The sequence below is a fragment of the Salvelinus fontinalis genome, chromosome 11 (genome assembly GCF_029448725.1).
Source record: "Salvelinus fontinalis isolate EN_2023a chromosome 11, ASM2944872v1, whole genome shotgun sequence".
Lineage (NCBI taxonomy): Eukaryota > Metazoa > Chordata > Actinopteri > Salmoniformes > Salmonidae > Salvelinus > Salvelinus fontinalis.
Genome location: NC_074675.1, coordinates 31,109,471 through 31,133,597, shown reverse-complemented (window position 1 = coordinate 31,133,597; position 24,127 = coordinate 31,109,471). Strand labels below are relative to the sequence as shown.

The window sequence follows — 24,127 nt, the reverse complement described above, 5'->3', positions numbered from 1 at the left end:
CAACAACAAAACGTAACAGATGAGAGATAGAAATGGACCTGGAAGAAGTTGAGTTCTATGACTCCATCAGAATCTGTGTCCATCGTCTTGAAGGTTTCTGTAGGTACAGAAGTGTTACGAAAGTCAGTTAAAAATGTAAAGCACCCATATGAATATGACATTCACTATTCTGAACATTTGGGCTCAAGATCATACATCATTGGCCAATCTGAAACATCAGTGTAAAATATACCTTATACAGGACATCGTATGGATGATGGATAACGTCGATCTATACGCTGACTCGGTGAGTGAGTTTATAAGGAAGTGCATTGGAGATGTTGTACCCACTGTGTCTATTAAAACCTACCCTACCCAGAAACTGTGGATGGATGGTGGCATTCGCGCAAAATTGAGGGACCGAACCACCACATTTAACCATGGAAAGAGTTCTGGGAATATGGCCGAATATAAACAGTGAAGTTATTCCCTCCGCAAGGCAATCAAACAAGTGAAATGCCGGTACAGGGACAAAGTGGAGTCGCAATTCAACGGCTCAGACACAAGACGTAGTCTCACGGACTACAAAAAGAAAACCAGCCACGTCACGGACACTGACGTCACGCTTCCAGACAAACTAAACACCTTCTTTGCCCGCTTTGAGGATAATACAGTGCCACCGTTGTGGCCTGATAACAAGGACTGCACCCCCCCCCCCCCCCTCTCCTTCTCCGTGGCCGACATGAATAAAAGGGTCCCGTGTGGCTCAGTTGGTAGAGCATGGCACTTGCAACGCCAGGGTTGTGGGTTCGATTCCCACGGGGGGCCAGTACAAAAAAGTATGAATGTATGTACTTGTAAGTCGCTCTGGATAAGAGCGTCTGCTAAATGACTTAAATGTAAATGTAAAGCATTTAAACGTGTTTACCCTCTCAAGACTACTGGCCCAGACGGCATCCCTAGCCGCGTCCTCAGAGCATGCGCAGATCAGCTGGCTGGTGTATTTACGGACATATTCAATTGCTCCCTATCCCAGTCTGCTGTCCCCACATGCTTCAAGATGGCCACCATTGTTCCCCAAGAAGGGTACAGGAAGAACTAAATGACTAGTAGCACCCCGTAGCACTCACTTCTGTCATCATGAAGTGCTTTGAGAGACTGGTCAAGAATCATATCATCTCCACCATACCAGCCACCCTAGACTCACTTCAGTTTGCATACCGCCCTAATAGGTCCACAGACGATGAAATCGCCATCACACTGCACACTGCCCTATCCCATCTGGAGAAGAGGAATACCTATGTAAGAATGCTGTTCATTGACTACAGCTCACCATTCAACATCATAGTACCCTCCAAGCTCATCATCAAGCTGGAGGCCCTGGGTCTCAACCCCGCCCTGTGCAATTGGGTCCTGGACTTTCTGACGGGCTGCTCCCAGGTGGTGAAGGTAGGAAACAACATCTCTACTTCATTGACCCTCAACACTGGGGCCCCACCAGGGTGGGTGCCCAGCCCCGTCCTGTACTTCATGTTCACCCACGACTGTGTGGCCGGCCATACATGCCTCCAACTCAATCATCAAGTTTGCAGATGACACAACAGTAGTGGGCTTGATTACCAACAATGATGAGACAGCCTACAGGGAGGAAGTGTGGGCACTCGGAGTGTGGTGTAAGGAAAACAACCTCTCACTCAACGTCAACAAAACAATGGAGATGATCGTGGACTTCAGGAAACAGCAGAGGGAGCACCCCCCCCCTATCCACATCGAAGGGACAGTAGTGGAGTGGAGAAGGTGGAAAGTTTTAAGTTCCTCAGCGTACACATCACAGACAAACTGAAATGGTCCACCCACACAGACAGTGTGGTGAACCTCAGGAGGCTGAAGAAATTTGGCTTGGCACTCAAAACCCTGACAAACTTTAACAGATGCATAATTGAGAACATCCTGACGGGCTGTACCACAGCCTGGTTTGGCAACTGCACCGCCCTCAACCGCAAGGCTCTCCAGAGGGTGGTACGGTCTGCACAACGCATCTCCAGGGGCAAACTACCTGCCCTCCATGACACCTACAGCACCCGATGTCACAGGAAGGCCAAAAAGATCATCAAGGACAACAACCACCTGAGCCACTGCCCGTTCACCCCGCTACCATCCAGAAGGCTAGGTCAGTACAGGTGTATGAAAGCTGGGACCGAGTGACTGAAAAACAGCTTCTATCTCAAGGCAATCAGACTGCTAAACAGCCATCACTAGCACTGGCCACTTAAATAATGGATAACTAGTCACTTTGAACAATGCCACTTTAAATAATGCCACTTTAATAATGTTTACATATCTTACATTACTCATATTATATGTGTATACTGTATTTTATACCATCTATTGCACCTTGCCTATGCCGCTCGGCCATCGCTCATCCATATATTTATATGTGCATATTCTCATTCATCCCTTTAGATTTGTGTGTATTAGGTCAGTTTGGGGGAATTGTTAGATTACTGCAGATTACTGCATTGCACTGTCAGAACTAGAAGCACAAGCATTTCGCTACACTCGCATTAACATCTGCTATCCATGTGTATGTGACCAATACGATGTGATCTGATTTGACTGCACTCACTGAACATGGTCTCCAGCCGAACCAGGCAGGTAACAAAGTTGTCAAAGTCAACTGTCAGGTCAGCCTCAGTGTAGCGCAGAATGATCAGCTGGAACAGGTGGTTCGTCAGCTTGAAACCTGATGACACAGACAGAAAAATGACAAAGGCAGGAACCATTTAAAAAGGGGTTAAACCAGACAGATATGCTTTCGTAGAGAACAATGGGTCAAACGTATGAATTTCTATTCTCAGTTATTGTCGGTGTCCTTACTGTGGCTAAATCAAAGTAGTGATGATGCACTACAAAACAAAAATGATTGAGGTTTAACGTCTCTAGGATAGGGGGCAGCATTTTCACGTTTGGATGAAAAGCGTACTCAAATTCAACTGCCAGCTACTCATCCCCAGAAGATAAGATATGCATATTATTAGTATATTTGGATAGAAAACACAGTTTGAATCATGTCTGTGAGTATAACAGAACTTATTTAGCAGGCGAAACCCCGAGGACAAACCATTCAGAATTTTTTTTTTTGAGGTCACTCTCTTTTCAATGGATTTTCATTGGGAATCCAGATTTCTAATTGACCTTCTTGCAGTTCCTACCGCTTCCAATGGACATCAACAGTCTTGAGAAATTGGTTGAGGGTTTTTCCTTTGTGTAATGAAGAAGTAGCCCTGTTCAGAACAAGAGTCGAGTGAAGTGTACTTTTTATTTGAGGCGCGTAACCAGAAAGCATGCTACAGTTTGTTTTAATCCTGTATTGAGCACAGATCATCCCGTCTTCAATTTTATAGATTATTTACGTAAAAAAATACCTAAAGTTATATTACAAAAGTAGTTTGAAATGTTTTGTCAAAGTTTACAGGTAACCTTTGAGATATTTTGTAGCCACGTTTGAGCAAGTTGGAACCGGTGTTTTTCTGGATCAAACGCGCCAAACAAATGGACATTTTGGATATATATCGACGGAATTAATCGAACAAAAGGACCATTTGTGATGTTTATTGGACATATTGGAGTGCCAACAACAGAAGCTCGTCAAAGGTAAGGCATGAATTATATTTTTATTTATGCGTTTTGTGTTGGGTTGAAATATGCTTCTCTCTTTGTTTACAATGTTGCTATCCTCAGAGAATAGCATTGTTTGCTTTCGCCGAAAAGCCTATTTGAATGCTGACATGTTGGCTGGATTCACAACCAGTATAGCTTTAATTTGGTATATTTCATGTGTGATTTAATGAAAGTTTGATTTTTATAGTATTTTATTAGATTTTGGCACGCTGCATTTTCTCTAGCTTTTGGCCAAGTGAGACAGTAGCGTCCCGCCTAAACTCAGATTTTGGGATATAAATATGAACTTTACCGAACAAATCATACATGTATTGTGCAACATGAAGTCCTATGAGTGTCATCTGATGAAGATCATCAAAGGTTAGTGATTCATTTTAACTCTATTTCTGCTTTTTGTTACTCCTCTCTTTGGCTGGAAAAATGTGTTTTTCTGTGGCTATGTACTGACCTAACATAATCGCAAGGTGTGCTTTCGCCGTAAATCCTTTTTGAAATCAGACACCTTAGCTGGATTAACGAGAAGTTTATCTTTAAAATGGTGTATAATACTTGTATGTTTGAGGAATTTTAATGATGAGATTTCTGTTGTTTTGAATTTGGCGCCCTGCAATTTCACTGGCTGTTGGTTAGGTGGGACGCTACTGTCCCACATATCCCAGAGAAGTTAAGGGAAAGAGGTACTGTACCTGCCGCCTCCAGGGCCATCCTCATCTCATAGGAACTCATGGTGCCTGACTTGTCCAGGTCATACTGACGGAATACAGTCTGGTGGAGGGATGGAGACAGAGAGAGAGAGAGACAAGGAGAGAAAGAGAGACAGAGCGAGAGAGGGAGATGAGGCAGAGAGAGAGAGAGACGAGGAGAGAGAGACCGAGACAAGGAGAGACAGAGAGAGAGAGAGAGAGGCAAAGGCAGAGAGGGACAGAGATTGCGAGAGAAACGAGTGAAATGCTCTACCGAGACTGAACATGGAACTAATGACGAGAGCGATGGCTCAGTTCAAGTGAATGAAGTAAGTGAATAGGAGAACAGGATTTTCAGCTCGGCTCACCAGGTATCGTTTAATCTTCTCCCACAGCACGTGGAACTCGGCCAGTCCCAGTTTACCACTACCATCAGTCTGAAGGACACAGTCAAGGAACCCTGTTCATACAGACAGTCACAGAGAAAGAGAGACCAGACAGAGAGACCAGACAGACGCCGAAAGACCAGACAGATGGGACTAGTACTGTATAAAGAATTGATTGAAGTACACCAAGGATACATCCATCAGGTTGATCATAGTGCGACAAGCTTCTGGTCCAAATCCATCTGTCTTCAGATCTTTGTCTGTGTGTGTGTGTGTGTGTGTGTGTGTGTGTGTGTGTGTGTGTGTGTGTGTGTGTGTGTGTGTGTGTGTGTGTGTGTGTGTGTGTGTGTGTGTGTGTGTGTGTGTGTGTGTGTGTGTGTGTGAGACAGAGAGACAGAGAACAAGAGATTTATACGCATCTGTAAAATACAAATCTGCCTGGAAGGACTGACAGTGTGGGTCTCAGGTCGAAGGATTGTGAAAGATCTCGAGTAGACTCACATATACAGAGATACAGTGCTTTCAGAACGTATTCAGACATGTTTATAAATGATTTGCAAATAAAAAAAAACACCTTTCCTAGTTAAATAAAGGTTCGATAAAAAACCTAAGTATTCAGACCCTTTTGCTATTAGACTCGAAATTGACATCAGGCGCATCCTGTTTCCATTGATCATCCTTGAGATGTTTCTAGAACTTGATTGTTGTCCGCCTGTGGTAAATGTAATTGGTTGGGCATTATTTGGAAAGGCACACACCTGTCTATGTAAGGTCCCACAGTTGGGAGTACATGTCAGAGCGAAAACCAAACCATGAGGTCGAAGGAATTGTCCATAGAGCTCCGAGACAGGACTGTGTCAAGGCACTGATCTGTGGAAGAGTACCAAAAAATGTGTGCAGCGTTGAAGGTCCCCAAGAACACAGTGGCCTCCATCATTCTTAAATGGAAGAAGTTTGGAACCACCAAGACTGTTCCTAGAGCTTTCCTAGAGCTGGCCGCCCGGCCAAACTGAGCAATCGGGGAAGAAGGACCTTGGTCAGGGAACCAAGAACCAAATGGTCACTCTGACAGAGCTCCAGAGTGCCTCTATGGAGATGGGAGAACCTTGCAGGACAACCATCTCTTCAGCACTCCACCAATCAGGCCTTTATGGTAGAGTGGCCAGACAAAAGCCACTCCTCAGTAAAAGGCACATGACAACCTACTTGGAGCTTGCCAAAAGGCACCTAAATACTCTCAGACCATGAGAAACACGATTCTCTGGTCTGATGAAACCAAGATTGAACTCTTTGGCATGAATGCCAAGCATCACATCTAGAGGAAACCTGGCACCATACCTACAGTAAAGCAAGGTGGTGGCAGCATCATTCTGTGGGGATGTTTTTTAGCGGCAGGGACTGGGAGACTAGTCAGGATCGAGGGAAAGATGAACGGAGCAAAGTACAGAGAGACCCTTGATGAAAACCTGCTCCAGAGCACTCAGGACCTCAGACTGGAGCGAAGGTTCACCTTCCAACAGGACAACAACCCTAAGCACACAGCCAAGACAACGCAAGAGTGGCTTCAGGACAAGTCTCTGAATGTCTGTAAATGTGATATTTCCGTTTTTAGGGTTAGGTGCAAAAATAAAAAATAAACTGTTTTGCCTTTGTCATTATGGGGTATTTTGTGTAGATTCGTGACGAGAAAAAAACGATTTAATCAATTTTAGAGTAAGGCTGTAACGTAACAAAATGTGGAAAAAGTCAAGAGGTCTGAATACTTTTCCGAATGCGCTGTATAAAGCACAATACTATGTTCTAATTCTATTCCTAGGGACTCACGCTTGCTGATGATCCTGTTGAGTATGGTCTGCAGCTCTGTGGCACTGATCTCCATGTCCTGTACACACAGAAACAGAACATGAGGAAATAGTACATTTCCCATCAGCCCATTCGCCCTGCTGTCCCCTCACTTCCCCTCCCTAGTCTCCTCACCTCCCCAGCCAGCTGTCTGAACAGACTCTTGAAGCCAGCGTCAATCTGGCTCTCGTCCAGCTGAGACTGAAACAGAGATACAGAGGAACGTCAACTCTTCTTTCTTGTTCGTAGTACTGGTGTTGGCATGTTACAGTATGGGCTTGTTTATCAAACAGGGTTCTCCATGGTCTACATCTGAAATGGAACCCTATTCCCCACATAGTGCACTACTTTTGACAAGAGCCCTAGTCAAACGTAACACACTATATGGGGAATAGGGTGCCATTTCAGCTCTTGTCTCTTCTCCTCACCTCTGCAGGAAGTTCAGCTGTGACGTCATCATCCAGCTCCCTATTACAGACAGAAAAGAACACTAGTATCAATGTCATTACATTGAATTCATTGCCTTTCTACCGTCCATAATCTCCATCCCCTCATATGTCCTGTTCACCACTCTGTTTCCCTATTACTCACTCTGAGTTAGCTGGTTTCTCAGAGAAGACCCTGAGGACAAAGTCTCCCTCCTTCTGGGGTTCGAAGGTGGAAGGGACGATGATGTACTCCCCGGCGGGCAGCTGGAAGCGAGAGCTCACCTCTCTCAGGTTGATGAAGAGCTCAGAGCGGGCGCTGGAACCGTGCGTCAGGAAGAAATCTCTCTTCAGGTGGATGCCTGATCTACCCACGTACTGAGAGGACAGAGAGAGCAGGGGGAAAATGCTGTGAGGTGAACTCACTAACCCCTGAACTCTAACCTCTAACCCCTGATCTGCCCACATACTAAGGACAGAGGGCACGGGAAAGCAGTATGAGCGAGTTAGTTAAACTAGGTGAACCTAACCCATGTACTGATAGGATGGCGAGAAGGGAAAGCTCTGTGTGTGAATTTGTTTAATGACCTCTAACCCTTGACCTCTAACCCCTGTCCCGCCCACATACTGAGAGGACAGAGACAAACGGAAAGCACCTCTGACCTCTAATCCCTGACTTTATGTCTATGCTACCATAGAAATTAGGAGAATGCTACCATGAGTCTCCATATGAGACAATTGGCTGTGAGCCTAAGCACAAGCTACATTGACCTTTGAGACATGCAGGTCAATATAGGCCTTTTGGCTACATTCCACTTCAGCTATGACACACTGTCCAACAGGTTTTTAAAGCACTGTCCAACAGGTTTTTAATGCACTGTCCAACAGGTTTTTAATGCACTGTCCAACAGGTTTTTAATGCACTGTCCAACAGGTTTTTAATGCACTGTCCAACAGGTTTTTAATGCACTGTCCAACAGGTTCTTAATGCACTGTCCAACAGGTTCTTAATGCACTGTCCAACAGGTTTTTAATACACTGTCCAACAGGTTCTTAATGCACTGTCCAACAGGTTCTTAATGCACTGTCCAACAGGTTTTTAATGCACTGTCCAACAGGTTCTTAATGCACTGTCCAACAGGTTTTTAATACACTGTCCAACAGGTTCTTAATGCACTGTCCAACAGGTTTTTAATGCACTGTGCAACAGGTTTTTAATGCACTGTCCAACAGGTTCTTAATGCACTGTCCAACAGGTTCTTAATGCACTGTCCAACAGGTTCTTAATGCACTGTCCAACAGGTTTTTAATACACTGTCCAACAGGTTTTTAATGCACTAAATATCTCTCAAATACAGCTATGCTGTCCAACAAGTGTTATCATTATTACACAGTTACCTCACAACACAATGTAAAATAATACTGGCCAGCAGAAAAGACATACCTCATTAGGAACCTGTAGAAAGACACAGAAAGACAAGAGTTAGATAGAAACATACAGTCAATTACTAGTTACTCAAAACACTGTCTTGACGAACAATCGTACCGCCTTGCAAAATATGGGAAAAGAAGAAAACGTCTCTTGCCATAATCATAAAAGGGGCTGCATCAAATGTTTGATGTATTATAATAATTGATTATGCTTATGTTGTATTAATAGAAGGGGAAGGGCTATAAGACCCTCCCCCTCCACATTTATAGGGTCCTAGACTACAGATTAACAATATATATTCATTATAAGGTTTTAATATTGTTCCACAGCCTTTTCTAGTCTCTGCCTCTTATAAAGAAACGGTCTGAGAAATGTGCGAATTATCGAAGTCATAACAGGGGGTCTGTGGGAAAAGCGCCTGAAAGATAAACACAGAACCCTGCAGGGGAGTGAAAAAGATAAGAGACTAGTCAGACATGCCACTATAAATCAACTTGGGGGAGTGGACATTTACTGCTGAGCCTTTAGGTAACACTGAAACTCTTGTTTGTATAGCTGTGGATGCATGGGCTTGGTCTCATGAGTAGAAGGTAATGACGTAGGCAGTGACATCACAGGGGGTTGACTACAAGGATGATAAAAGCAACTTGGACTTTTCCTATTTTGCAGAACTTAGGAGAGACATCAGTTGTATGTGTGATGTTTGATCTTTGACTTCTGTCTACAGCTGTATTTTGATTCAAATTGTTATGATTTATAAGTGCACATTTTGAGCGTTCCTGGTTTGTTAAGTAAAAAATGGAGCACAGAAAAACGGAACCAAACATTTGCCGAGCTTGCCAGGAGGGAGTGAGTGCAACGCTGGTATGTAAAAGCACCGCCTCCCTCTTGTAATTATAAAAACAAAGGAACCTAAAATGTGCATGTATAAGTCAATGAATGTGTGGTAATTGTTGTATGTCAATGTGTGTTATATGTTATATGCATTAAGAACAGTAGCTCGCCTTCTTGCGTGTTGGGGGTGCTGGGGTAACTTCCGGAACGGTACTCAATAGTAGTTAGCAAGCAGAAGCTGTATCTAGCGTGAAAGTTCTGAAACAGGCGATAACCTATGGGGCACCCGGAAGATAGAAATAAACTGTTGTCTGTCCTTATGTGTTTGTTTGGTGTGAGTGAAATGTGCAGTGGATGGGGAGATAAACGAATCGAGAATTGGTTATTTGGTCTGAGAGCTGTTATAAGTGGATTTTTGATAAAGAGGAGGATGAGGAACAGTATATAGATAAAGGAAGAGTATAAGAAAGGGATTTTTGGAAGTGAGGACGGCAGGAAGGAGTTCTGTCATTGTATAAGAAAAAGCGGGTATGATAAAGATAATACCTATAAGACGTATATTACCCTACACCCTGAGGAACTAGTAATACCCTCAACATATTTTGTATTAGTTGAAATAGAACCTATAATTACTTGTAGAAGGATAGTTAAGGAGCTTTTTAAGTGGAATTGGTGGAGAGGAGGTTGTGTTTTATGGGCATATGAGAAGACAGTGGAGGAAATGGAGTTAAAACTGATACAACACCCACTGACCTTATTGAAAGTTAGATAATGGTAGGAAAGGCTAACATAGAAAGGCTAAAATAGTACACCATTATCATTACGTGGCTGACTGTCAAATAAAACCAAACTGATGCTCGCCATGTCTGCAAAGGCCTGTAAAGGGTTTTTTATTAGGTAATGGCCCAATGGTGGAATAAAAAGTTAGGAAGTTAGGACAGAAGTTACTTGAATAAAAGATTGAACGTATTTGTTAGTGACACTTTTCTACCATAGGATAGTATAGGAAATGTACAGCCCTTAGTATACCAATAAAAGTATTACAAGGAAGTTGAGTTCTGTAGAGATTTCCATAGAAGATTACTTTGTGACGCTACCGTCCAATAATATATTACTGTTACTCTACACCCTTAAGATATAATATTAGGAATTGAAGTCTAGCATGCGGTTGTCTATGTGAGGCCCGTGTGTGAAATATATTTGAGTTTAGTAGAACCATTTACTATAGCCTGGAGTATGTGAGAGTAGAATTAGGATTTCAGTATCACCCACTGTTGTTTAAAAGGACTGAAAGGAGATAGAGAAGAATTTATATAGGCATATTCATACATATTACACCGCAACACCTCGTAAATGGCGAATCCGATGGTCTCCATGTCCTTGCCCTCCTTGCGTTTCTTTCTCCGGTCCTTCTGCATCAGCGCCACCAGGAAGCTGCAATCTGATTGGCCGGCTGTGTCGGGGTGCTGCAAGGCGATCTTGAATTGTGGGTTGATCCAGAATGTGGCTAAGGATTGTGGGGGGGAAAGTTATCGGAAGACATTTTCTAATCAACTGTGTACCACTTCTTTATATCCTCCCTCCCTCCTTACCGGGGAAGTTCCTGCAGCCCCCGGCCGTGCTGCCCCTCCTCCACTCCCCCTGGTAGACGGCTGAGCTCCACTTCTTCTGCTGGTTGGCCTCCAGGGCGTCTGCTGTGAGGTTACAGATCTCCAGACGCGTAAACTCACGCAGGAAGTCGCTGAATGACATCCTGAGAGGAGGGATGGAGAGAGCGAGAGGTGGAAAGGGAGGGAGAAGGGGAGAAGAAGGGACAGTCTGTTGTGTATATGATGCAATAACTCACACATACTCTCGAGTATCATACCCAGAGGCCATCAGGCTTGGTGACACAAATACACACTCCCGCACACTCACCAGAACTCTCCGTCCTCGCTGCGGTTCTGGAGTCGCCCTCTGACTGACCGGTCCACGCTCTCCCACTCTCTGGAGCTAAAATATTTGCAAATGAAAATACATTACCGACTGTATTCCATATCAAAAGGGATAGAAAACCACTCTCACTAGTTACACAGTATGATATGTAATATGACACCTGCAGTATCACACTAGTTATATGATAGGCAATATGAGATATATATGTATAACAGTGTTTCCTTCTCTTACTTGTCACTCCAGGCACCAGTCCACTCTATCTCTCCCCAGGGGTTGCGGATGCGGACCAGTTTGGTCATATTCCCCCTGTACACCACCTGATGGAGAGGGATACTGCATTACACACATGTATAGTAGCTGGGAAAATGGCCACCCTTCTGTCAATCCAAATCTGATTGCTGTACAGGTAAAGGTAGACACATTTGTATTTGTTTTAATGCTGTCTTTCGTGTCCGACTGTTCAGAACTCCACCAACACATGATGCGATTGGGGGAACTGACCCCTTAGTGCCACTCAAACCAGAGCAGTCATTGGCTCACCTCGTCGACCCCGGTCACTGAGTAGGCGTGACCTTTCACCAGCTTCTTAAAGGTCACAGCCTCCATGTCCTGACTACCGGTGATCTGGGGACAGAAGACAAAGTCAGAGTAAGCGTTTCACTGTACTGTTTACACCTGCTGTATCCGGGTGCACGTGGCAACCTTTGACTTGATTTGATTTGAGAGGCTACACACGCAGGGACTCTTGACACACTGTTACGTGTTCCAGTCAGGGACATGATATGACAAAGTCTGTGAAAATGATGACGTCTGTGAAACATCCTGGTTTTAGCACCGCGTTAAGCTTATTAAAATAGGCAGTGTTTTCTATGACATAATCGAACACATAATCTGAGTACTGACGTCTATGGAGCAGCCCAGCAGCGATCCTCTCTCCACGGCCCGGCTGATGATACTGTAGAGGTCAGAGGGCGCTTTCCTCAGCTCATACATCTCCGTTACCCCTCCTGTGAAGTCCTCAAAACCCTCGGACGTGCTGCCTCCCGACAGGGCCTCGTAACAGCCATGCAGCCTGCAACGAGGGTGGACAATTCTGTGTCAAAAGACTATTTAAAAAACCTAAATTTCTGTACAATGTACACACACAGGACATATGCATATAGACATAGAATTTTACATCATTGTACATCATTTTGTATTTACATTTTGGTCATTTAGCAGAAGCTCTTATTCAGAGCGACTTACAGATATCATAACCCATACCAACATGTACAGAGTGAAATAAATGCAAAGCCCATGTATACATTTGAATCCTTCTAGCCACCCTCTTCCCTCCTTTTACTAAACTCCTCCCATCCCTCATCCCTCCTTACTTGGCGTAGGCTTTCTCCAGCAGGGCGCTCCAGAATTCTCCTCCCTCGGCAGAGTGGACAAAGAGTAGCTTCCCATCCTTCACCGGCAGCCTGTCATCAATCACCACCTGCACCCACTCCCCGTACTGCCAGAACTACAAAACACAGACAGTAGGGAGACTATCAGAACTACAAGGCGCAGACAGTTGAACTACAAAACAGACAGCAGACCTACAACACACAGACAGTAGAAATACAACACACACATATTAGGGAGACTACCAGAACTACAACACACAGACAGTAGAACTACAAAACAGACAGTAGAACTACAACACACAGACAGTAGAAATACAACACACAGATAGTAGGGAGCTCAATATCACTACCGTTACCCACTCTCCACTGCAATCTGAATAGGGGTAGGATGAAGTGAGATGCAGCTAAGCACTGATTTAATGTCAGTTTGACACGTAGTGCCTTATTTTGCACAAAGCACCAAGAACGAATACATTCAACATTGAAGACAAGCTCTGATTTCCCCTCTAGTGGTGAGGGTGAGCTGATGGCAGAACTGTGCCCAGGGGTAACTTCTAACCAGAGCGGAGCGTTTAGTCACTTACATCCAATGACCACCAGGGGGCAGAAGTGGCATTAGAACAAGATCATCATAGGGCTCAACAGGGAAGAGGGAGGACCTAAGACTGACAACCACAGGAATTTATGGCAAGATCTTGAGCAATCACGCTATCGTCCTTCCAATACATATGGGTTCCATGTAGCCGGCCTACACCACTGTGACGTTAGTATGCTTTTAGAGGGACAAATACAGGCTGTCCAATAATGTATGTACCATTCTCCTCAGCCGCACCTAGTTAACTGATGCAGACCTACGGCAAGGCAATATAGATCCACCACCACAAAATCACATCAGGGACACCAGAACATTACATAGAGTTTGAGGTATGTGGCTATGGGATACATGAATGTAACAATACTGAAGTGTCAAAACCAGCAAACAGTGGCAGGGGATGTAGAGCAGAGAGCCACAGCTGAGCTGTTATTGTGTGTGTGTGTGTGTGTGTGTGTGTGTGTGGGGGTGGGTGGGTGGGGGGGAGGGGTGGGGGGTGAGAGAGACAGAGAGAGTAAAATGGTTAATTTTGCATGCTCCGCAGGGCTAAAGTGACTGCTGGGACTGTGCGGTCGACCGCAGAACAGGATCACATGATCGTCTGGGTTGACACAGAAGTGTCGCAACACCCCCTAACCCCACCAACACACACAGAGGGGGAACCAAACTATGAGCCGCTGTCTACCCTGTTAGCCTTTATGGGGCAAATCCTAACTTCCACGTTAAGTAGAATATTCCCCTAGACATGCATTGATGTCAAATGGGAGAAAAAGTGAACATTTGATGTAGGTGGAAGTTATTCAACCCTATCATAACTATCTCTTACACTATCTATTTAGCAGAGGTCTGTTCCGTATAAATACCAATCAATTTTGGAACTGAATTGCATACTAGTTCAACGGACAGGAGGATTGAACCAAAATTGACCCCAACGCTATCACAACGATATCTGAGATAAGCACACCCGTGTCTGGCTACAAGGAAAGTAAACCAAATATCCACATCTGCGTAGCAAGCTCGGGGGAGTGTCGTCTGTCCCAGAGCCGCAGTACTTCAACTGTGCAGTTCCTTTCGCCTTCTGATAGTAATATCCTATCAGCAACCTAAAGATTTCCAAAATGAAAATTACAGGGATACTGAAGGCTGTTTTACAATACAGGATATGCTGAGTCTCACGGCTCATCTCTGCAACCTAGCTAAGCTACATACCGCATTCCCCGAATCTGCAGCACAGCTCCCCCTTTGTCTGGCTAAACCAATTAGAACATCCAACGACATTTGCGGAGGATGAGTCACCCAGGCGTACGAGATCTGACACAGGATCAGGAGATCTCAACAGAACACTCGCTGTATTATTGGGTTTAGACGGTGTGTGTGTGTGTGTTCTTAGTATCTTTGTGGGGACCAGAAGTCCTCACAAGGATAGTGGAACAAGGGAAATTCGGACATGTGAGGACATTTTGCCGGGTCCCCACAGAGTAAAAGGCTATTTCTAGGCTAAAGGGTTAGGTTTACGGTTAAGGTTACAATCAGGGTTAGGGTTAGAATTAGCGTTAGGGGTTAGGTTTAGGAGGTGGTGTTAGGTTTAGGGTGGTTAGGGTTAAGGTTAGATTAAGGGAAAATAGGATTTTGAATGGTCCCCACAAGGATAGTAAAACAAAGTGTGTGTGTGTGTGTGTAGAGGGAGATCTCAACAGAACAATGTATTATTGGGTTTAGACCTTCAACTGTTAACTAACACACAGACCACACAATGGAGGAAGGGATATATGGTGAATTAGATCACATGCACAAACAGTTGAAGTCGGAAGTTTACATACACCTTAGCCAAATACATTTAAACTAAATTTTTCACAATTCCTGACATTTAATTCAAGTAAAGATTCCCTGTCTTAGGTCAGTTAGGATCACCACTTTATTTTAAGAATGTGAAATGTCAGAAAAATAGTAGAGAGAATGATTTATTTCAGCTTTTATTTCTTTTATCACATTCCCAGTGGGTCTACATAAACTCAATTAGTATTTGGTAGCATTGCCTTTAAATTGTTTAACTTGTGTCAAACATTTTGGTTAGCCTTCCACAATAAGTTGGGTGAATTTTGGCCCATTCCTCCTGACATAGTTGGTGTAACTAAGTCAGGTTTGTAGGCCTCCTTGCTCGCACACACGTTTTCAGTTCTGCAATTTTCACTAGGGTTGAAGTCAGGGCTTTGTGATGGCCACTCCAATACCTTGACTTTGTTGTCCTTAAGCCATTTCGCCACAACTTTGGAAGTATGCTTGGGGTCATTGTCCATTTGGAAGACCCATTTGCAACCAAGCTTTAACTTCCTGACTGATGTCTTGAGATGTTGCTTCAATATATCCATGTAATTTTCCATCTTCATGATGCCAACATAATGCTGCCACCCCTGTGCTTCACAGTTGGGATGGTGTTCTTTAGCTTGCAAGCCTCCCCCTTTCTCCTCCAAACATAACCATGGTCATTATGGCCAAACAGTTCTATTTTTGTTTCATCAGACCAGAGGACATTTCCCCAAAAAGTACGATCTTTGTCCCCATGTGCAGTTACAAACCGTAGTCTGTCTTTTTTTATGGCGGTTTTGAAGCAGTGGCTTCTTCCTTGCTGAGCGGCTTTTCAGATTATGTAGATATAGGACTCGTTTTACTGTGGATATAGATACTTTTGTACCTGTTTCCTCCAGCATCTTCACAAGGTCCTTTGCTGTTGTTCTGGGATTGATTTGCACTTTTCGCACCAAAGTACGTAAATCTCTAGGAGACGGAACGCGTCTCCTTCCTGAGCGGTATGACGGCTGCGTGGTCCTATGGTGTTTATACTTGCGTACTATTGTTTGTACAGATGAACGTGGTACCTTCAGGCGTTTGGAAATTTCTCCCAAGGATGAACCAGACTTGTGGAGGTCAACAATTATTTTTCTGAGGTCTTGGCTGATTTATTTTGATTTTCCCATGATGTCAAGCAAAGAGGCACTGAGTTTGAAGGTAGGCCTTGCAATACATCCACAGGTACACATCCAATTGACTCAAATTATGTCAAATTATTCATCCTGACCCTTTTCTGTCATTTTCCAAGCTGTTTAAAGACAGTCAACTTACTGTATGTAAACTTCTGACCCACTGGAATTGGGATACAGTGAATTATAAGTGAAATAATCTGTCTGTAAACAATTGTTGGAAAAATGACTTGTGTCATGCACAAAGTAGATGTCCTAACCGACTTGCCAAAACTGTAGTTTGTTAACAAGAAATGTGTGGATTGGTTGAAAAATGAGTTTTAATGACTCCAACCTGAGTCTATGTAAACTTCCAACTTCAACTGTATTTAAGGCATGAATGAGTTTATATGCCAGTAGGTTCATAGACACATAGCTATGTTATTTCCTCTCATGCCAGCAGGGAAACTGTTTAGGACATAAATAAGTAGGCTACGACTGTAGAAATAAATGTTTCAATGAAAACATGTTGCAATACTTCTGCAATCAGTCAATCATCATTTTTAAATAGGGGTTTCCTGTAGTCACTTCCTTTTGGCAGAGGGCTGGGGTGTACATTCCAGTTAGTGTGTTAGTAGTGTTACTTCTGTGTGGAATGCAAATGTAATAGTACTGCGTTTCTCATTAATGAACGTGTTCATGGTGGATGTGCTGTATTTAGCTTGGCTGCCTGCTGCTCAGTGTAGCAAGCAGTAATGGTTACTCTGAGTGACTGGGCAGTGGTCAGCACTAGGCTAGCAGGCTCCGTATTGGCCCCTGTCTCTGTGTGTGTGTCTCTCCGTCTCTGTCCTGGCACCCAGCTGAGTCGGACTCTATTAATGTGGGCGGCTGGCTGCCATTAAACGGTTCAGTGAGAGGAAAGCTGAGTGAAAGTGAGGGCCGCTACAGTGGGCACTGGACACGGACACGCAAGCACCACCTGGTCGCCCATGCATGGAGACGTCCATTTAGAGGGCAACTGTGGTGTCGCTTTAAGGTCCTATACAGAGAATGATAGGTGTGTCTGTGTGTCAGAGGATTGGTTTTATGTACAAAGCAAAGGTCATCGTGATAAGGCCTGGCAAGAAGCAGGAAGCGTGCCTTGGGAGTGAATTAAGATACATTTTTTGTTTTTATTAGCCCACATGAGATGGAAATGTGTTTTCCGCTTTCATCCACCCCCCCATCCATCCACCCCTCCCTCCCGATATACATACACACTAACACATATTAGGTTGGAGGTGCTGGAGCAGAGGGCAGCCACAAATACTGCACCCAATGAGCAGTTTAGGGGGTGAAGTTCCTTGCTCGAGGGAACGTCGGCGGTAGGTGGCACCTGAGATTGCCTCCGGTTGCCAGCTCACTCCCCGCCACAACTTCGAGTTCACCTCAAGAGTAGCTGAATATCTGTATTACTGTATATTAGTATATATTATCGTATAGATGGGATAAACAGTCAAATCAGAAACAGGAAGTGAGTGTGTGATGACCTGGAAGTGGAAGATGCCAGCGTACTGGCCTCCGAAGTCCTGTCCATGAGGCACCACTCTGTGGAGGAGGTTGTCGTTCAGAGTCAACGAGGCTATGGCTGCCAGCAACCAGCAGTCACCTGAAACACACACACACACACGTACACACAAGTACACAGACAGGCACACACACAACATATTACATCCGTCATAGGTAGACTATGTTAATGATAGCAATGCATTGTATCAGTCCCTTAAAAAAAGTCACCAAACATTCATTAGTCGGTATTCTTTGTTTTGACCACCTGGAAATACTCTGGCCGTTAGTCATAGCATACAAGTAACGCCCAGAGTTTTTCCTGATCTGGTAACACGGTAAGAAAAAACTCCTGGCCCTGTTCATCATTCATCTCTTCAAAAGTTCCCAACTGTTCATCCTTTGAATAATTTCTAGCCTCAAGGCTAGGTGAAGCTAACTGACTAAACTCTCCCGCTCTGGTTAGACTTATTAATTACAGACAGATACTGCGGTCTGTTTCTCACTGCTGTGGGAACGGACTACTTCAGGCTTGAGTGGTGAAACCGTGTAATACTGGAATGCGCCTTATAAGGAAACCGTAACGAGAGAGAGGTGTCCGAGAATCTGTTAACACACACTTCATCCTGACCCTATGTAAACTCCAAGGAGTGTGTTCGAATTTGAACTGTCCGGACCTACAGTATGCTGATTAAATAGCTAGATCTACTGTAACTCGAACAGAAGAGGCCATATAACACAATGCGCATGCAGGGTAGAGGCATAGGCTGAAAAGCCCCCAGAAGACACCACGGTTGGGTTCGGCATGCTGAAAAAAGAAGAAGAAGGGGAAGCAGTACTACAAATGTGACATCATCTATAAATAGGGGTGAGTGCCTATTGTTATGCAAACGCAGACGAAGGCTGTATGCTACTGCTAAAAATACATTCAAACTTTAAAGACTACTCCAGTGAGTGCAGGATTTATGTACGCCTTTTAAGCCCGGCACCCAAATACTTTTTGCTACTACACACTTTAGAGTTGAGCACGCCACTTCCTCTTTCTGGGCTCGGCGTGCCCCGTATTTAAGAGAGGGGTAGGCAGCTCTCTCCCAGCTCACGCACCATTTGATTCAGTACCAAGAGATGAGAAGACTTTCAAATCGACCATTCAGCTCAGAGTTAGTTTGCGATACAGTACCAGGCAACGTGTATACCTTTCCTATGTTTACTGTAGTGGTGGTATAGTACCAGTGCATCTCAGCCAGAGGGAGGTTGTTACTTTGTTTAAAGATGTGAGATAGCAGAGCAGAGTATAAATTATGCATCCCACACAGTGTTTTTAGAGGAAAACACAAGAGTACCAAGATTGCAATCAAATCTCTCTCTCTCGACTAAGTGGTTGTTCCATCGGGCTCTCAGGCTCTCCACCAAACCTCCTTCTGAGACCTCGACTCACCTAAAGCTCCCTGGCAGATATCCGTGCGAGTGGCTCCATCCACTATGAACTGAGGTCGGGTACAGACCTCCTGTAGACAGAGAGAGAGAGGGAGAGAGAAAGAAAAAGAGAGATAGCGAGAGAAAGGGGGAGAGAGGAAGAAAGAGAGAGGTAAGATATGCCAGATTGGTGTTGCTGTTGCTCACAAACATGCACACACACAGCAGTGACAGGTAGGCTGACATTTCACTTTTCCTTTCACCACAGTGTTGACACTGCAGCACTGATAAAGCCTGTCGTCCTTGTTGTCATGGCGAACGGCATCCCCGTCAATCACACAAGTGCCTCGTAGAATACATTCGAAAATGGCTGAGACAGTCATGCAAAACTACCGAATACTGCATCTCCTCTCTCTGACTCCCAACCATCGCTCATCCACAGATAACTCAAGGCACGAGCGGCGTGAGAGCTAGTTAGCTAAGCTATAAAAAGCTCTTTCCGCATTTTGAGCTGAGGAGCAGAGCAGCATGGTGTGTGTTCCCTCCAGGGATGTCGATATTACAGTTGCGAGGGGCGAGTTGCTGGAGGAGATGCATTATGAAAGGGAATGAGGAGAGACGGAGTGTGAAGAGCATTAGGATAGACAGGCACGCCAGCTAGTACACACACACGCGGGATAAGACACACACACACACACACAAACTATTGCCAAAGACAAATAATTATGTCAGAGTCATCTGAGAATAGTCTTATATAATACTTATAGGGGGCCTTTAAGGATCGGGTCTAAGATTCATCTCAGTAAGGCTCAGATATGGTCTAGGTTCAGTAGGTGAGTTTTTCCTGGTCAGGTAACATGGTCGGGAAAAACTACAAGAGGCTCAGTAAGTATAAGGAACAGGCAGTCCCATCTCACCGTAGGTCTCATCCAGCGTACTCCTTTGGTCTTGGAGGAGCGTGGTCCCAACTCATTGAACCCCAGAGAGGAGGAGGCGCAGGGGAACAGGCTGTCCTCAAACAGGCTGCGGCTCTGGAGGCACCGGGCCCTCAGCGACTCAAAGTCCTGGCCTAAGAACTTGACTGCGTTATGGTTCTGGCCCAGACCCTCGTCCCGGTCCCACTGGCTGCGCAACTTGGCGGCCATCCCCGACGCATACACCTGCTCCATTCTCACCTGGCCGTAGTCGTATTTGGCAGTGGTCAAAGGTCAAAGCTAATCTAGGGAGCCAGTCAGGGAGGAGGTCAATGGCTGACGTTCAATTCGGAATCAGACATAGAACAGCAACAGCCAATGATGAGGTTAAAATTGTAGATGAGCTGGTGATAATAGGCTGTGACAGGCAGACGGCTTAATGGAGAGCAAGTGACAGTCCTAGTCGTGTAAAAAGTGGCAGACTGGGGACTGGAGGATGGGCTCAGAAGGAAAACGTCTTCTTCACAGCACCAGGCAGATCTCAGAGTCACGGCAACAATTCACTGATTGGCTGGCTGTTCCTTTAGCAGACAGGGCTCAGAAGCCAATAGAATGAGGTGAGACTCAGCGAGTTGGCTGTACCTTGTTGTCCCACCAAAAGCCCCTGGAGAAGAAAGCGAGAGAGAGAAGGAAATTAGTGAAATTCAAAACACAATTTTGTGTTTTGTAAATATCTGCTTAACTCCTGCAAGAATGTATACTTCATTCAAATACAGCCTGTACAGCTCTGTGCAGCACAGACAAAAGAAACAAGATACGCATAGCATGAGAGAGTTAGCAAATAGCACTTTGCCCCCCTCCCCCCGCCTCCTATAAATTGTCAACCCGCCATGCACGCTAGCTAGCAGAGGATTGCACTGGGATTACTCACAATAATAGTCGAACTGACTTCAGTTCAGTTCTCTAGTGAATAACATAGTTACTCACTGTGATCAAAGTTGAGTCATAAGTGCTTGTCTTGGGGAGTCCCAGCTAGCATATAACGTTCTGAGAACCATAGGTTTCTTAGGTGGGAATTACAGTACTTCAACATAACGTTTCCTACAGGTTTCCTTTAGGTTCTATTTGAAGTACTGTTCTCAAATTGTTCAGAAACTGTTTAGAAACAACGTTCCTCTGTGGGAATTTCAATACTTCGTGATGACGCTTTCTACAGGTTTCCTCACGGTTCTATTTAAAGTCATGTTCTCAGAGCGTTCAGAGAACGTTAAGAAACAACGTTGTTCAGTGTGAATTTTTGTACTTCAGCATAACGTTTCCTACAGGTTTCCTCGTGGTTCTATTTAAAGTTATGTTCTCCAATTGTTCAGAGAACATTAAGAAACAACGTTTTTCCTGTACGAATATCACTACCTCATGATAACGTTTTCTTTGTTTCCTCACGGTTCTATTCAAGTCATGTTCTCAGAACGTTCAAAAATAATGTTCTCCTGTGAGAATTTCAGGATTTCAGCATAGTTTTTTCTGCAGGTTTCATCATGGTTCTATTTCAAGTCATGTTCTCAAAACATTCAGAGAACGTTCAGAAACAACGTTCTTCTTCTCGATCCTGTTAAGTGTGTTCAGGTGTGTTGTCTGCGCCCACTAACTGGCCACACCTGATCTTAATGAGTGCTTGTTAACTTTGAAATGGGGTTTGAATAGACTAATTAAATAGCTTAGTACGAGTAAAAAAAAACATCCCATGCTAGCTCCTCCTGGTGGCGCAGTGGACTAATTCCATGGATAAGGAACATTACAGGTTTGAATCTCTCCCAGAATAAAAAAAAAATGCATGTGTTTGTATAATTAATGCCTAAGCAAATTAATTTCCGTGTGTCCTATCTGTGCTTGGAGTTCAAAACAGTTAACCCAAACTAAGCTACCAGTGTTATTAAAATTCTTATTAAAACGTTCTCAGAACAGTATTTAATTACCGTCAAATAACCTATCATTTCTGTTTTCAGAACATTTATAAAACCTCCCAGGAAAAATTTCAAGGAACCATAGTAAAATGTTCTCATAACCTCCCTGCGACCTAAAAAAGGAACGTTCCCAGAACAGGCAAAATTTTCACTTCTGTTCTCTAAATGTTAAAAAAAAAAATATATGGCTTCATTCCCAGAACCAAATGTTCCAAGAAACTAAATGTGCTATCTGGGTTCTATTCTGCAAATGTAAAACTCTCTGAATGTTTTGCATGGACTTTGTACCACAGTTGGTTGGTGGCACCTTAATTGGGGAGAACGGGCTCGTGGTAATGACTGGAGCGGAATCAGTGGAATGGTATCAAATACATCAAACAAGGCCATTCCATATACCCTGTTCCAGCCATTATTATGAGCTGTCCTCCCCACAGCAGCCTCCACTGATTTGTACTGAAGAGACAGCTACTAATCATGAGCAGAGACTAAGGTAAAGTTGTAGCTGGTATATGTGTGTGTGTGTGTGTGTGTGTGTGTGTGTGTGTGTGTGTGTGTGTGTGTGTGTGTGTGTGTGTGTGTGTGTGTGTGTGTGTGTGTGTGTGTGTGTGTGTGTGTGTGTGTGTGTGTGTGTGTGTGTGTGTGACACAGTGTAAACAGCGCAGAATGGGAGGGAACACAGCCAAGAACATGCAAAAGACTCTCAGGCTCTCTGGTAACTACTGCACAGTCGGGGGAAAGGGAGATGTTGCCTGTTTGAGTTTGCTTTCATAGTTCCACAACCTCTCTTTCTTTCCCGTTTCCTCACATCACAATCACTCTATTTTTTCTCTCTCCCGCTTTCCCACTCATGCTCTCCCACAACAAACAAAAAAATGAGAGAGAGAAAGTTTGAGGCACACAATTGCTTCCAATCTATTTTAAACCTTTACTCACATTCTGAAGTTAAGTTTACCTCACCTCTTTCTCTCTCTCGTTCAGCCTCTCACTTTCACTCACTCACAAATGCTGACGCTTATTCACACTGAGCTCTCTTCTTGTTCTACCCCTCAACTGTCAGTAAAAACAAACCCTAAGCCTTGTCCGTTTCTCATTGGAGCAGAGAGAGAGCCCGGTCAGGCACAGCTGCCACCCACTCCTCTTGCCACACCCATCGCTATTGCCTGTTGTTCCCTGACTCAAAGATTTTTCCCACTGGTCAGAGTTGACTTTCTAACTGACTTTCACCACTCCTTTAGAGTCTGAAGGATAATACCATGGGGGGAAAATAATGGAATGAAGTTCTACCGTCTTAGATGGAAGAGAACAAAGTGGAAATTGAACAAATCTCTTTTAGTAGAAAAATACCATATTTTGGGACAGTTTCAGCACGTACCGAATACCTACTCAACCCCTATACATGCATGTCAGTTACCTACACATCGTCTGGGTAGAACGTTCACATTTCTGTGACTGTGGTGGGTTGGGTTGACAGACAGGGGAGTGTGCGTGTAGTCAGTAATCTTCTCATCAAGTAGGGTTTTCAACTCAAATGAATATTTGATGTTCCTCACGTGGAATATTTCTCTGTGTGCGAATAGCACTGCAAATAGTTTCACTGACGTGAAATGACAGATTAGAAGTCCAGACACATCATGATCGGCCCCACTGGTGTGCCCAATTCAAGACATATTGTCTCTTACTGATCTGTAGCCTATCACTATTGTATGATTACTGCTCATCAAATAGCCTAAAACTTAAAACAATTAAGCAATGAAGTGACAATTTGTCACTATTGACATCTGTAGCGCATGGGAGATAACCTTATCCCCAGGCTAACTGCTACTGCATATAGAGAGCAATAGTAGTGGCATCTTTTTGTAGACACTAATGTAGGCCAACTGACATGGCTCGTTGGCCAAAGCCTATGGGGAAACGAATGGCGTTTTTGGATAAGCCCAGAGAATAAGGTCTGTGGTAAACACAGGTTATGAGATTTTATACATTTTATTCTATCAGATAATCTTCATCATAACCACATAAAGCACACAAAGGCTTCACAATTCATAAAGGTCATGTCAACTGACTGACGTTATCTCACGGAACAAAACGTATCAGATCTCCTAAACCTGCGTTAACCTCAGACCTTATTTTCCGCGTTTACTCCAAAACCGC

At 44.1% G+C, this 24,127-nt stretch overlaps 1 protein-coding gene across 4 annotated transcripts in view; it reads right to left on the bottom strand.

The window, feature by feature from the left end:
• The window catches only part of LOC129865520 (calpain-1 catalytic subunit-like), a 32,005-nt gene that overhangs the window by 1,646 nt on the left and 6,232 nt on the right, over positions 1-24,127 (bottom strand). Inside the window, exons 1-21 of one of the 4 annotated variants that reach the window (XM_055938380.1) lie at positions 22,934-23,034; positions 20,016-20,676; positions 19,121-19,190; positions 17,667-17,785; positions 12,571-12,704; positions 12,101-12,269; positions 11,738-11,821; positions 11,429-11,514; positions 11,180-11,254; positions 10,855-11,015; positions 10,609-10,769; positions 8,441-8,452; positions 7,163-7,374; positions 7,000-7,039; positions 6,707-6,772; positions 6,554-6,611; positions 4,925-4,989; positions 4,712-4,780; positions 4,347-4,425; positions 2,606-2,722; positions 39-97 (exon numbers count right to left, since the gene is read on the bottom strand). In XM_055938380.1, coding sequence (XP_055794355.1) covers positions 39-97; positions 2,606-2,722; positions 4,347-4,425; positions 4,712-4,780; positions 4,925-4,989; positions 6,554-6,611; positions 6,707-6,772; positions 7,000-7,039; positions 7,163-7,374; positions 8,441-8,452; positions 10,609-10,769; positions 10,855-11,015; positions 11,180-11,254; positions 11,429-11,514; positions 11,738-11,821; positions 12,101-12,269; positions 12,571-12,704; positions 17,667-17,785; positions 19,121-19,190; positions 20,016-20,267 — 2,088 coding nt within the window. In that variant the 5' untranslated portion in view covers positions 20,268-20,676; positions 22,934-23,034. Of the gene's footprint in view, positions 1-38; positions 98-2,605; positions 2,723-4,346; positions 4,426-4,711; positions 4,781-4,924; positions 4,990-6,553; positions 6,612-6,706; positions 6,773-6,999; positions 7,040-7,162; positions 7,375-8,440; positions 8,453-10,608; positions 10,770-10,854; positions 11,016-11,179; positions 11,255-11,428; positions 11,515-11,737; positions 11,822-12,100; positions 12,270-12,570; positions 12,705-17,666; positions 17,786-19,120; positions 19,191-20,015; positions 20,677-22,909; positions 23,035-24,127 lie in introns of those variants that run through there. The other 3 variants (XM_055938381.1, XM_055938379.1, XM_055938382.1) reach the window with 3 other exon arrangements.